Genomic DNA, 13,357 nt, shown 5'->3' with positions numbered 1-13,357 from the left:
TTTAGCACACCCTGGCATCTGACCCTTCTACTCAGTGATGCTGTCCTCAGTCTGTCAAAACACCAAGGGGAAAATCCCCAAACTCAGCAGACGAATAAACACCCATAATGTGAACAATCATATTCAGACCAACGTCTTGCAAAAATACAAGTCAGTGGATTTTTCCTTATGTAACTCAAGTGTCACTATTTTTTCCTGCCTTTGCTAAAAGGGCACTTTGTTTAGTCAGCCAGTTTCCTTCTACGCACTTCCACGTTTCTGCGAGTGGTACCCAACGTTACTTCTTTTATTATTATGTTTATAATTTCCATTCTGGGATATTTGTTCTTTGATCCACTTTCTCTCATTTTGTGAATAAATCTATGTTAACCAGTGAAAAATCACAAGGGGTGTAGGAGGGAGGAGGCAAGGAGCACTAACAGGATCTCACTTGAGTCATCATATAATTTTATAAGAAAACATTTTTATTATAGAATCGAAAACCATTATTTTATGATACTGTCTTTTTGCATACTCAGATGGGTTGACATTCAATGTGGACAGCAAGCTAGTTCACAAATCAACTGCAGGAGTCTCCAAGCCGTGGCCGTAGAGTGCAGCAAACTTCCCTTATAGTGGGAGGAGTTCCAGGAACCTCTGGATGTTTTTTGGTAATGATAAGGAAAAGCTACTGCAGTCTAGAAACAGGTCACCTTCAGAATTTAAAGACTGGCTCCAGGGGAAAATAGTGACATAGTACTCCTGGAGCCCCAAAACCAAACCAAATCAACCAAACAACCAAAAACCAAAGGAAAGGAATGGGAGTTTCAAAATATGCAAAATTACCTTAGATGGGTACTTGGCATACTATGATTTGACAGGTTTACAGTGACCAACGAAACAGCAAAGACAGTTACTATTATTCATGTTCAGTGTATAGATGACAGATTTTCAAGTTGCAGTAATAAATCCCGTAATAGCTCCTGAGACAAGTTACCCTACACCCTGCACCCTTGCTACACCAGTGAGAAACAGGAACACAGAATAAAAAATGACTTACTGTATGGGAATCCGGGTGTCTCTGAAAAGTGACAAACTGTATGCTTTAAATGACAAAACATAGTTAGAGGCTTTATTTAAAAATCTCTCACTGTTCATTATCAAAGTTACAAGATTGTTTGCATACCAATAGACTGACTGTAAACAGGAAATTCTCATTAAGGAAAGATGGGTTTACTGTAATTTGATCTTTTACAAAAAAATTACTGCAAGTTATTGATAACAGAATTTCTCTTTTACTTTCTCAAGTCTAATTCTCTCGAAAATTCAACCAATGTTTCCACTTTCTTGACTAAGGTTCAACCATGGTCACCTTAGGAAATACCCCGCGTATTTGTTAATCAGAAGTATGAACTGTGGCACGTTTCCATTTCTTCCCTAGAGCAAAGGCTTCGGCTGCATTGTATTTCATGAGAAGACAAGAGCTCCAGTGGTCCTGTCATGTCTCAGCTGAGGTTTAATGACGGCAGTGGAGCAAAGCAGTGGTGGTGCCCAGTCAGACCTGCCCGGCTGCCCTATCTCTCATGGAATCTTCGTCCTCCTAGACTTGCAGGCAGCCACATGTTTCTGCAGCCTCCACTGAACCTGACTGAAGCGAGGGTGACATGCTGACTCAAGGTGATTCCATCCAGCGAGGAGCTGCTCCTTCAATCTGTTGGTTGGGGGACAATGCTAATATGAAGAAAATTATCTGGGTAGCTCAGATGCTCACTCAGCCACTGTAGAGGGGTTTCCAGCATTGGTTCAATTCCGTGAATCATTACTTGGTTCTTTTTTTCTCCATCTGTTCCAAGAAAGAAATCAATAGTAATCAATAGAAACAAAAACCACAAAGAAAAGATACTCTGTTGCCTTTTGAGATTCCTTAGTGAAATAAATGGATTTCAAACTTGTTTTATCCTCTTAACAGGAAATGAAGACAAGGAGAAAGTTTAAATGTTGCAAAATGTCTCACCCTGAACAGAAACCCGAGGTTGCAATGAATTCTGATAAAAATTCTGTTGCTATATGAAAGTATTTGTTCTTTCTTAATTACTGTGCTTGCCTAAGATTGACGTTAGTGAAACTATCCTGGAGAAAACAGCAGGGTGAAGCCACTGACCAAAAGTATTCTAGTGCACATTTAAAACCACTATAGAAGGCTGTTACCTAGTGGAGGCGGCCACACCCCCTTGGCATCTGAGAGGAGTGTAACAGCTGGGAGTTTTGCTGACTATCAACAATGTGCTCAAGGGTAGGAAGTAGTAGAAGCACAACTAAAGCTTTATCAGAGAGAACCAATGGTCTGACTTAAGGATTTCTGCCTTAAGAGGCACCAAACCTGATGGATTTTTTTTTTTTGATAATTCTCAATTGCTAATTAAAATGGTGCTAGGGCCTGCTGCAGGACTCAGCAGATAAAAGCACTTACTGTGGTCTGAGTTTGATCCCTGCCATGGTAGGAGAGAACCTAGTCTCCAAGTTGTCTTCTGACTTCTATACACATACCATGGTAGGTGGGCAACCACCCCAACAATAAAACAACTAAAATGTAATAAAAATTTAAAGGGTGCTTCAAGTAACACTTTAAAATTCAAATTTTATTAACAATTAAAGCAAGGAAAACCCCTAATTTAAAGAACACGCCTCCCCAAACCATTCCAGACTAAACAAAAATTATTCAAAAAGGAAAAGAAGAAAGTATTTGTTACCCTGCAGTACAATTTTTTAATAGTGTCTTCAAAATACAATGGCAACCACCTCACATCCTGGAAACAAAAGACAACAACAACAACAGGGCAAAATCCTCTGGTGGGACCGGAGCACGTCAGCTGCTGCTCTCCTTTCTGTCCTTGTCCTATTCCCAGCGCCCTTCAGTCCCTACTGTGCTAAGGTAGAGGAAGTCCCTACTGTGCTAAGGTAGAGGAAGGCCTGGCTGGCACCTGACATCAGAACTTCTAAAGAAATGTTTAGCCTCTCGACAGAGATAGAGAGAGCGGCAGGGAGCAATCATGGAGGACACAGAAACACTACAGTCAAAAGCGAATGCTCAAATAAGAATCAGGTAAGCATGTTACCAACTCTAAACCCAATCAAACAAAGCTTCCCACATCCCTGTCATAGTTTAGCACAACTTTGGGGGAAAGACTACTGACTGCCTCAGAATCCCAGAAACTAATAACTGCCTCTATTGCTTTCATTTCCCTTGCCATCTTTTTTTTTTTTTTTTAAAAAAAAAAAAAAAGTCCTTTTTTATTTAGTTAATGTAGGTGTGTCTGAGTGTGAATGCGTGCAGTGCCTGCAGCGGCCAGATGAAGGTGTTGGATCTTCTGTCTAGAGTTACAGGCAACCATGAGCTGCCAACATGGGTGCTGGGATCTGAGCTGGGGTCCTCTGAGGGACCACTGCACTCTTAAGCGTGGAGCCATCCCTCCAGCCCTGCTAGCCATCTTTGTTGGGTCTCTGTAACTTTTTTACACAGCTGTAATCACAGAGTGAATGCAATGACTGGCTTCTGGACACTGGTCAGAACCATCGAGCTGTACACAGAACACTGAAGACTGTACATCAGCTCTTTGGGAAGACTTTAGAATTGGTGTAAGATGGATGAATATTTAAGTTCTCTAGAATGATTCATCTTTCTAAGTTCTAGATTGCCAAGGTTTTACCATATTAAATCTTTCTTAGAATTCTTAAAACATTTCCAGTATGGTTCTGTTAATATTCTTATTATATATTTCTTTGAGTTATTTTAATATTCTCAGAATTTCCTCCTACTTAGAACTGAGTCAAAAAACGAAAGCGTGGTGAGAGTAAAAGTTCCTTTTGTGTACAGGTTCTCAGGCCAGAGTCATCTTTTTCTGAGACAGTAAAACTAACAAGTCACTACTCACTTTCCACACTGTCCTAGAGCAGTGCTGAGATGAGAGTGAATACATGCGGGTGCCCCATCCACGGACACACATGTGCTTGAGAAGCCAGGAGACAAAGATGGACTCTGAGTCATACCATGTACACCTGAGCCATTCCAACTCTGCATCAAGTCTGCCACATCATGACAGGCACTGGTAGGCAAATACTGGTTCTCCAGCTTTCAGACTGGGGTCATCTTAATCCTTTGCTTGAACTAGATAACTAAGTCAGATCTATCTCTGCCATACCTATCATCAGAACTGAAGATATGAGATATAATTAGGCATGGCTTGTGTTTGTAACCTGAGCATGTGGGAGACAGGGTCAGGAGGATAGCTCTGAATTTAAAGCCAGTCTAGTCTACAGACTAAGACCCTATCTTAAAACAAAGAAAAAGAAAACAAAAATAAGACAAAGATGTGAAACATTTTTGCATCATTAATCCAAACACTTCATCAGTATTTATTCTTTTGTTTACTTTCTGACTTCCCTCCAAGAGCAACCGTAAACAGGATCTTTGGGATGGGGGCAGGATTTCTCTTGGGACTATAATCAGAGCTCCTGTGTTCATGGATGTCCCCAGCATCTAGCATGGTACTGAATACGCAGTACAGTTTCAAAGTTGTGTGACTGCAGAACTGCCGGAGCTAGTGAGGTAAAGGCTAAAAGTAGTCCAAGATAAATAACAAGTATGTATGTTTTCACCTAAATTCATGCTTCCATAGACAACAACAAAGCATGACTGGATAATTTGGCAATTACACCAGCAAAAATAATACTGATGAATGACTTCAAATTTTCTTCTAACAAGAGAAAGGAAGCCCTTGATGAGATTGCTAAGTTGAATGTGTCTGATGAGCATTCTGTGTTTCTAAATGAGATTCTAGACTTTATACTTGAAACTGGAAACATCACTCAAAACAGATGACTCAGGACTCCTCTGTATACCTCTTACTTTGGATTTTGCCTTTTGTAGGTCAGGTGATACAAGACTAACCCAAGGCCTTGGGCTTGCAAGGCAAGGCCTTTACCATCAAGGCTTTCCTCAGCCCCCACTGCAGTTTCTAAAACAGTATATGGAAGTCCGTGGAGTTCTGTCCTCTGGCTGTGACCCTCTGGAACTATCAGCACCTGAGATTACTGAAAGATCTGTTCAAGACTAGGCCCATTAGCTTTCTAACTTGGAGATGGGGAGGGGCTCACGAAGCCATACCCCAACCTGAGTATTTATAGCCAATGCTCTCTCTCATCTCACTATGATGTGACTTGAGTGTAATTCTTTCTTGGGTCTGTCACTGGTCCTATCTGAGATGAGCACAAGACAGCTACCTCCCCAGAAAAAGTTCATACAAAGAGGCTTTAAATCAGGCAAACATTTAAGACAGTAATCAAGAGAAGCAGTTACGGTCATTCATAAGTCACTTTTGCAGGATAAACTTGGATTCTGTCAAAACTTTCTACTTGTGATGTGAATTTTCTAAAAAATATGTTTACAGAACTATTATATAGTTAGAAAAATTTAAAATGATATGAAACTATTAGGTAGTCTATCATAAACTTCAACAGTTCCAACATTTTTGTGCTCAGCCTGGTGCTTAGCCTAGTCCAGTCCAGTCTCAGGCTGTGCTGGTTTTAGACATTTCTCAGAGTGTAGCATTTCTAAAGAACAGTCATTCCCACAGTTCTGCAGTCAAGGTGACGATTGAGGCACTAGCATGTTGTATGGGCCTTCATCTGATATCCCCAGACAGTAGACAGGCAAGAGGAAAGGTTCATAGCCACAGCCCTTTCAAAGTTCCAATTCCAACAGTGCTAGACTAAAACATCTTCCAAGTCAGGGATCTGGGGAACACTTCAATCTGCAGCTGAGTTTAGACTTCCAACACTGAAAAGCTTTTGTAAGGTGTTGATGTGGTAGAAATCAGAATCTAATTTAAAGTGAATAGTTTTACAACAGTTGTCCTTTAAGGAAAATATATTTATGGTTTGGAGAGACGACCCCATGGCTAAGGACTGGCTCTGTTCTTGCAACAGAGGGCCTAGGTTTGGTTCCCAGCATGGTGTACATATCACCCTGGCGCCCAACGTGGGGCTGACCAAATCTACTTAAAAGCTTGAGAGAGCTTAGGAAGTAATTCTAGACACAAAATAACAGTATTAAGCATGACTTTTTGGTAGCAGCAATTTCTTTGGTCTACTCTGCTTGATAGAGGCCAGCAAAGGCTCTCATTTAAGACAGGCTTCCTGACTCAGCATTAGCTATAAAACCTTGCAGCTTTTTGTGAGAGGTCCTGCCATGAAACACTTGAATGTTGTTGATGAAAAGCTGACTGCATGCGTTTTGGGGTGGTACGGACCTTGAAACGCATAGTGTTGTGGCAATAAACATGGCTCCAGCCGGTACCACTGCCATGAGGCTGGAATCTCAGAAAGCTAAGGAATGGACTGGATCCAGCCATCAAAGCCACGCTTTAATCCTAGCAATATCGCTTAGCAAATTAAAGATGTATGTGGTCAGAAAAGGAGAGAGATATATAGTAAAGAGAGATTCAAAGACAAAGAAAACTTCTAAATGGTTTACAGTGTGTTAAAAATATGTGCAAGCTTGGGAGAGTAAAGAAAAAGGTTAAAGTCCTTAAAATAAAAAAGAAAGAGCATAGTTGGATGTGGTGGCACACACCTTTAATCCTAGTACTTGAGAGGCAGAGGCAGGCAGAGCTCTGTGAGTTCAAACACAGCCTGGTCTACAGAGTGAGTTCTAGGACAAAGATGCACAAAGAAACCCTGTCTCAAAAAGCCAAACATAAAAAAAAAAAATAGGGGTTAAAATGAAGTCACGTAAAGATGAAAAATACACAGAAAGTCTGGATACTGTATATTATTATGTTGTTTTTGAATTGCTTGATAGCTGAGGAAGCAGCAACAGCTGCTAAAAGACATTTAAATATAAATGCTGCTGGATTAATAAAACAAAAGTATTTCGTAAATGCCTTGACTTCAAATTGAAATCAAAAGATATGTTACTTTGGAGAAGAGATTTTGTTTTTGTTTCCACAGAAAATGAGAGACTATGGATTCATTCTGAATTAAGAAAAATCAGGTTTGATCAAGGAAGACCACCTGAGAAATCTCTAGTAGGATCAGATGGCTGAGATGTTTGAGTTCTACATCCAGAGCAGATTCAAGACTGCTGCCTGCGATGATCAAGCCTCATAAGATACTCCAGTCAGGACTTGATCATGATTCTAAATTTTCTTTAGGTCCCCATAAGATATCAGCGCCCCCAACCAGCAGGAAGAAACTATACCCACATTCCTAAAAAATGGACTATGGATATTTTCCTTTGTTTGGAATGTTGGTTAAAAGTTGTTATGGATAATGGTCAGGAGAAAGCTAAGCAAAGGATATTAGATTCAGAGTTTTGTTTTGTTTTGTTTTTTTTTTTTTTGAGGGAGAAGTACTCTGGGACAATGGTCTGCATCCTGTCAATTATATTTTAAATAAACGCTGATTGCCCAGTAGTCAGGCAGGAAGTATAGGCGGAGTGACCAGGCAGGAAGTGGAGGCAGGGCAATGAGAACAGGAGAAATCTGGCAAGGGGATGCATTCTGCAGTCCTGATCTAGCCACAGAGCAAGCAGGATGTGACTGTCTCGCCGAAAAAAAAGTACCAAGACACGTGGGTAACATAGACAAGAATAATGGGCTAATATAAGTTAAAAGAGTTAATAAGAAGCCCGAGCTACTAGGTCTATCAGTTTATAACTAATATAGACCTCTGTGTGATTTCTTTAGGATTTAATGACTGCAGGAACCGGGTAGAACAAGGAACAGGTGGGATAGAAAACCTCAGTCAACATCACCCTACCATGATTGCATGTAAACACACACACACACACACACACACACACACACACTAAAATCAAAATAAAATCATGTTTACACACAAACATATATTCAAGTACATTTTGGCTATATGAGAATGGTAGCTGTACACAGAAACAAAAAAATATATAAAACAGGATAAAAACAGGCAAAATCCTATTGGCTAGATTAGTTCAGACACTTGACTCCCTGGGAGTGAATGACCTCGCTCCTTTGAGATTTCTTCATAAAGGAAGTGAAAGTGTCATACAGAATCATAGATCACATTCTGATAGACCATCAGCAGCAGGAGAGGTGAACAGAAAACAAATATGCAGTAATGTCTGTTTTCAGATGTTCTCCAGCACAAATCCAACTGTCACAGCTCCTGAGGAGGCCCAGCTGCTAATGCTGGGAAGTCTAATGTGTGACTGAGCTGTGTCCCAAGTCCTGCCTGCTGCTTAGAACACAAGGTCGCTTCTCCCTTAACTCTTGGGCCACAGCCTGCAAACCTCTGGTCTCCAGAGTCCTAAAAGACCTTCCAGTCCTAGTCATGCCCCTACTCTTTCATACCAGAATGGCAAAATTTTTCCTTTGGACTTTAGACATCAACATTTACTAGCTTTGAATCCTTAGTCAAATTTGTGAATCTTCAGTTTCTCATCTCTAGGGCTTCTTGGAGAATTAAATGAAATTAAGAGGAGAGCCCAACTGGGTGGTGGTGGCTCACACCTTTAATCCCATCACTCAGGAAGCAGAGGCAGTTGGATCTAAGTGAGTAGTTTGAGGCCAGCCTGGTCTACAGAGAGTTCTAGAACAGCTAAAGCTGTGACACAGTAAAACCTTGTTTCAAAAATAAAAACAAAAATAAAAGTGAAAAAGAAAAGAAAAAGATAGAGCAAATGAGTCTGGGGTATAACATGGGAGAGGCTTCTGATTACACAGTCTTTGGTTTGACCCCCAATACTACATAAACTGGGGGTAGTGGAGTATATCATGGCAAAGGCTTCTGACTACACAGTCTTTGGTTCGATCCCCAACACTACATAAACTGGAGGTAGTGGCTACTCCAGCAACTCAGGGGGAAGAAACAAAAGTTGAGGCCCACACAAAATTTTAGGCCAGGCCAGGCTACATATGACCACAAAGGTGGAGAAGGCAGAGAGAGAACGGGGATCAAGAGAAGGGGAGGCATATGTTGGTATGGTAATAAGTTAATTATTTTGGTACTGAGTGTTAGGAATATTTCCTAACGTGTGTTCCCTGACGACGCCAAATTCCCAATCAGGCCAAATCAAAACAAGCCGAATTAAGAAATATCCAGGTTCTGCACTCTCGGGTGGCCCCGAGGGGGGAACTGGGAGGCCTCTAACACGACCACCAGGAGGAAAGAAAAGGGACCACGTGTTCCTCTTTTGGGAGATCATTTAAATACCCTGGGGAGTGGCCTGCTGGGATTTGGAGTCCAGACCAGACCTGAGGGCTGGGATAGATGCGAGGGGCTGGGGCCTACGCTCCCAACTTGACACTAAGTATCCACCAAGATATATAAAAATATATATTTTATATTTTAATTTAATTATGTGATTGGCAAGTGGAAGTTTGTAAGAACATTGCCTCTAAGCAGTGTCAGTGCTAAAAAAAAAATGGGGCAACGAAACCTCAGACTCAGTATTATACAAATTAAATGGCCATTCAAAAAAATTTCAAAAGCCATAATTCAACATATAAAATATTCAACATAAAAATCCAGTGAAGCACCTTACCTAAAAGTAAAAGAAGCCCTAACATATTATAGCTATACTATTTAAAAGATTTGAAGATTCTTTTTAAAATGATAAAAACAGCTAGGTGGTGGTACCTGCCTTTAATTCCAGCATTCACGTGGCAGGCAGATCTGAGTTAGAGGTCAGCCTGGTCTACAGAGTGAGTTCAGGACAGCCAGGGCTACATAGTGAAACCCTGTCTTGAAAAACAAAAACCAAAAGATAAAAACACTCAACTAGAAGAAAACAAAAACAATCCCACTGGAACCTTTGTTATAACCTCCCTCACATAGGGGCTTGAGGGCTCATACTAGGTGATGGTGGCCTGCTGGCCACTGAGTCCTCAGGTCCCAGTCAGCTGCCACAAAGGTGTAACTAGGGTCTGTAAAGCAAGCTGTGTCAGCTTCTAGGGATATTCTGAAGTTTCTTTCTGATTGACAAGTGAATGGAATCTCTTAGTTTTAAAAGTGGAGGCTAAAGGAAAGGATGACAAAGAAACACAACCTTTAATGAGAAAATTTCAACTTAATTAATCCCTTTTGAGTTTCACACCTCTATGTACAGAAGAACAGAAAGCTAAGACCAAATGGACTGACATCCATTTTAGCCACTTTTAACCTGCAGCTTTTCAGGGTTATTTTAGGATTCAAGAGCAAAGCTTCTATGAAACATTTAATAAATCTGAAGACATTGTAAAGCCAACAAAGAGACAAGCTTTCTGATTACCGCTAACTAGCCTGAACAATTTTACTCTATCTGACGAATTCTTCAACCTCTGTTATGGTCATGAACAAGATGCTGACCAACAGAATCCACTGACAGGAGACAGCACAGGCTGAAGTCTGAAGTGCATACATCATGTGTAGGGTTCTGATCAGCTGCGGTGGTAATAGTGAGGTCAGGTCAAAGGGGGTTAAAGCAAGCCAGGATATGGGCAAAGGAATACATCAAACACTGATTTTAAAAGGGCAATTAATCTTAAACAAAATGCTTCCTGGGGAATGAGATCTCCATCTTAAGAGCACACTATATGCTGTAGCAGTAAAAATGAACACGCACGAGCACAAGGCTTTTATCCTGTGATCACAAACAGAAGGTAAGCGCTGTTTATCAGAGCCACAGCCTTTTTACAGCCTCCATTAACATCTTCCGGGTCTATGCTAACTCAGTGCTGGTCATAAGGAGCCACTCACAGCCCATGTATCTTTCTTCCGTATATAAGGTGTCTAATATATATATATATATATATAACTTTATTCCTAGGCTAACCCTAGAACGTTGGCTCTTTGGATAGCTTCATCAACTTTTAAACATGTGCCTTCTCTTGACTTTTGCTTATACCATTATATTTCTTGGTGAGAAGAACATAAAGCAAAATTTAAATTAAAACCATGTATTTAGTCATAATCATGGAAACTGTAGTCGGTTTACTGTTTAGACAATTTAAATTGGAAAAAATAAGGTGAAAGCTAAACATTAAGCTTTGTTCACTTAAAAGAAAAAGATATAATTGAAAAAGCAGAGATTTCAAAAATATTTCCTTTAAAAATGTTATTACTGTTTTTATATTATGTGTGCATGCGTAGAATTACTTCTGTTACCACCACTGTAGGTTCTGAACTCGTATCACCAAGAACCTCTAAATGCTCTGAGCTTTAGCTTATAGATGAGTACATGGTGACCAATGGAGCAGCTGCACCATGTGACAAGACAGGGACACTGGTTTGCTTCATCACTTCATTTCCTAGTGCCAGTGACACAGCAAGCAGCACACAAGCTCATGTTTTCCACCTTTGGGAAAGTCAGGCTAGTCACTTAGCTTCTTGAGATTAAGATAGAAATAAATAAGGAGGGAAATCAGAGGCATCTTTTGTTGGATCCAGCATCACATCAGCTCCATTAATAGAGAAAGAAGGAAATCATTTTAGTTCTCTGATTTTAGAAAAGACATGTATCATCGGACCTAGATCTAAAGAGATTGTGTATCAGCAAGATTAGCCAGCAGTGCCTGTGTGCTGGACAGAGCACAGGGATGGAAGGAGAGGAAAGCAATCAAAGCAAAGAATCTGGCTCATTTAAATTTATAGTGTATGATAAATTAAGTAAACTGTAATTACCAAGTTTAGGCTGAGCCTTATCAATGATTATAGTAGACCTTTGCTCATAAAGGGACAACATTTAAAATGCTTTTTGACTTTCCACTATACAGTGTTTCTTCCATAAAATATAAATACAATCAAGAATAGAGAACAATAAAAGCAAATAGCTGGAAGAGACTAGAAGACAAGGCTCCCACAACAGGAGGTGACCCACTTCGACTTGGGTCACTACGGTAGTCTCCCTGAATGGCAAACACCCCATTAGAAGCAACAGCACCAGCAGTCTACTTCTGAGCCTCTTTAACATGTTTTAACCAGCTATGTGACAATCAAGCCTGCTACATGATAAGCAGTGACTGCGGAGATGCTGTAGTTCCTTCCTTACCACAACAACACCGCTGACATTTCTAGTCTTGTCTAGAAGATGATTCTTAAAAATGTTAATCAACAGCATAGAAGTCTTGCCACACGTGAAGGTCTAATTGGCCTTTATAAATTTCCTGTGACCTTTTGTTTATAAAATGCATTCATAGGAGCTCGAGAGAAGGATCAGCGGCTAAGAACACTCTCTGTTCTTCCACAGAACCAAGGTTCAATTTTCAGCACCCACATGGTAGCTCACAATTGTCTGTAACTCCTGTTCCAGGGGGTCTGACACCCTCATACAGATATACATATGGCCAAAACACCGATGTACATAGAATACAAATAAATAAATTAAAAAATATTTATCAACAAAAGAAAAATTAGGTTAATTGTAAAACCTTAGAAAAAATAAGACTTAAGTCTCACATGGGAAAAAACTGTCTCATTTACATTCTACAAGCAGACTGTAACAGGAAACATACTTATTACATAAACTAAGAAACCTGGATCTATTAAAAATTCAGTGATTGCCCAATCCAAATGGCAGGAGGGCACAGACACATTAGTTCACATTCTAATGTGACATAGAGAATGATTAGCGTTATAAAACCATTACCTCATTCTTTAACACTCATTTTAGGTTGGGGGGAGGCAAAAGGAGGAGGGCCTGCTGCAGTTTTGCTAACTCCTTTGGGAGCTGTGGCTTGGCTGTAGTAACAACACACACCTTAAGCTATCAACAACCAACTTTTTAATTCTCTCCAACACCTCGAGGATCTGCCCCGGTGTTTCTTTCACCCACCGCCAGCTGTTGTGTCTGGAAACAACATACCACACACCATATGAAGAATTTACCACACAGAACAAGGAAAAATAGGAATTCACTAAATTTTATCTTTTAACTCCTATGGTTTCTCATAAAGCATATTAAAAATAAGATAACTGCCAGGCATGGTGGCACACACCTTTAATCTCAGCAGTTGGGAGGCAGAGGCAGTTCCAGGTTAGCAAGGTCTACACAGCAAGTTCCAGACCAGCCAAGTTTAATAAATAGTAACACACACACACACACACACACACACACACACACACACACACACACACCCCAAAACAAAGTAATTTTGAAGACAGGACGTCAGGCACAGGTGGCAGGTGACGGTCCCATGGTAGGCACGTGCACTGTGTTCCCTTCCCAACTGCTTCACTCCTGCCCGTCTCCATTAAGATTCAGTTACTCTCTCCTCTGACCTGACGAGGGCACTGCTCACTGTATCTTCAGGCCGGATCATCCCACAGCCATACATGCTCCTGTCCATCCCAGTGGGACCAAAGC

General features: G+C 40.6%; 1 protein-coding gene across 7 annotated transcripts in view; it reads right to left on the bottom strand.

Moving 5' to 3' along the window:
- Positions 1 to 443: 443 nt before the first annotated feature.
- Positions 444 to 13,357, bottom strand: part of Atg5 (autophagy related 5) — a 115,051-nt gene continuing 102,137 nt past the window's right edge. For all 7 annotated transcript variants that reach the window (XM_013354266.2, XM_026789988.1, XM_005368618.2 and 4 more), the window contains one exon: positions 444 to 1,822. In XM_013354266.2, the coding sequence (XP_013209720.1) occupies positions 1,686 to 1,822 (137 nt within the window). In that variant the 3' untranslated portion in view covers positions 444 to 1,685. The remainder of the gene's footprint in view (positions 1,823 to 13,357) is intronic.

The sequence above is a fragment of the Microtus ochrogaster genome, unplaced genomic scaffold (assembly GCF_000317375.1).
Source record: "Microtus ochrogaster isolate Prairie Vole_2 unplaced genomic scaffold, MicOch1.0 UNK37, whole genome shotgun sequence".
NCBI classification, from domain to species: domain Eukaryota; kingdom Metazoa; phylum Chordata; class Mammalia; order Rodentia; family Cricetidae; genus Microtus; species Microtus ochrogaster.
This window is presented reverse-complemented; position numbering and strand designations above follow the sequence as displayed.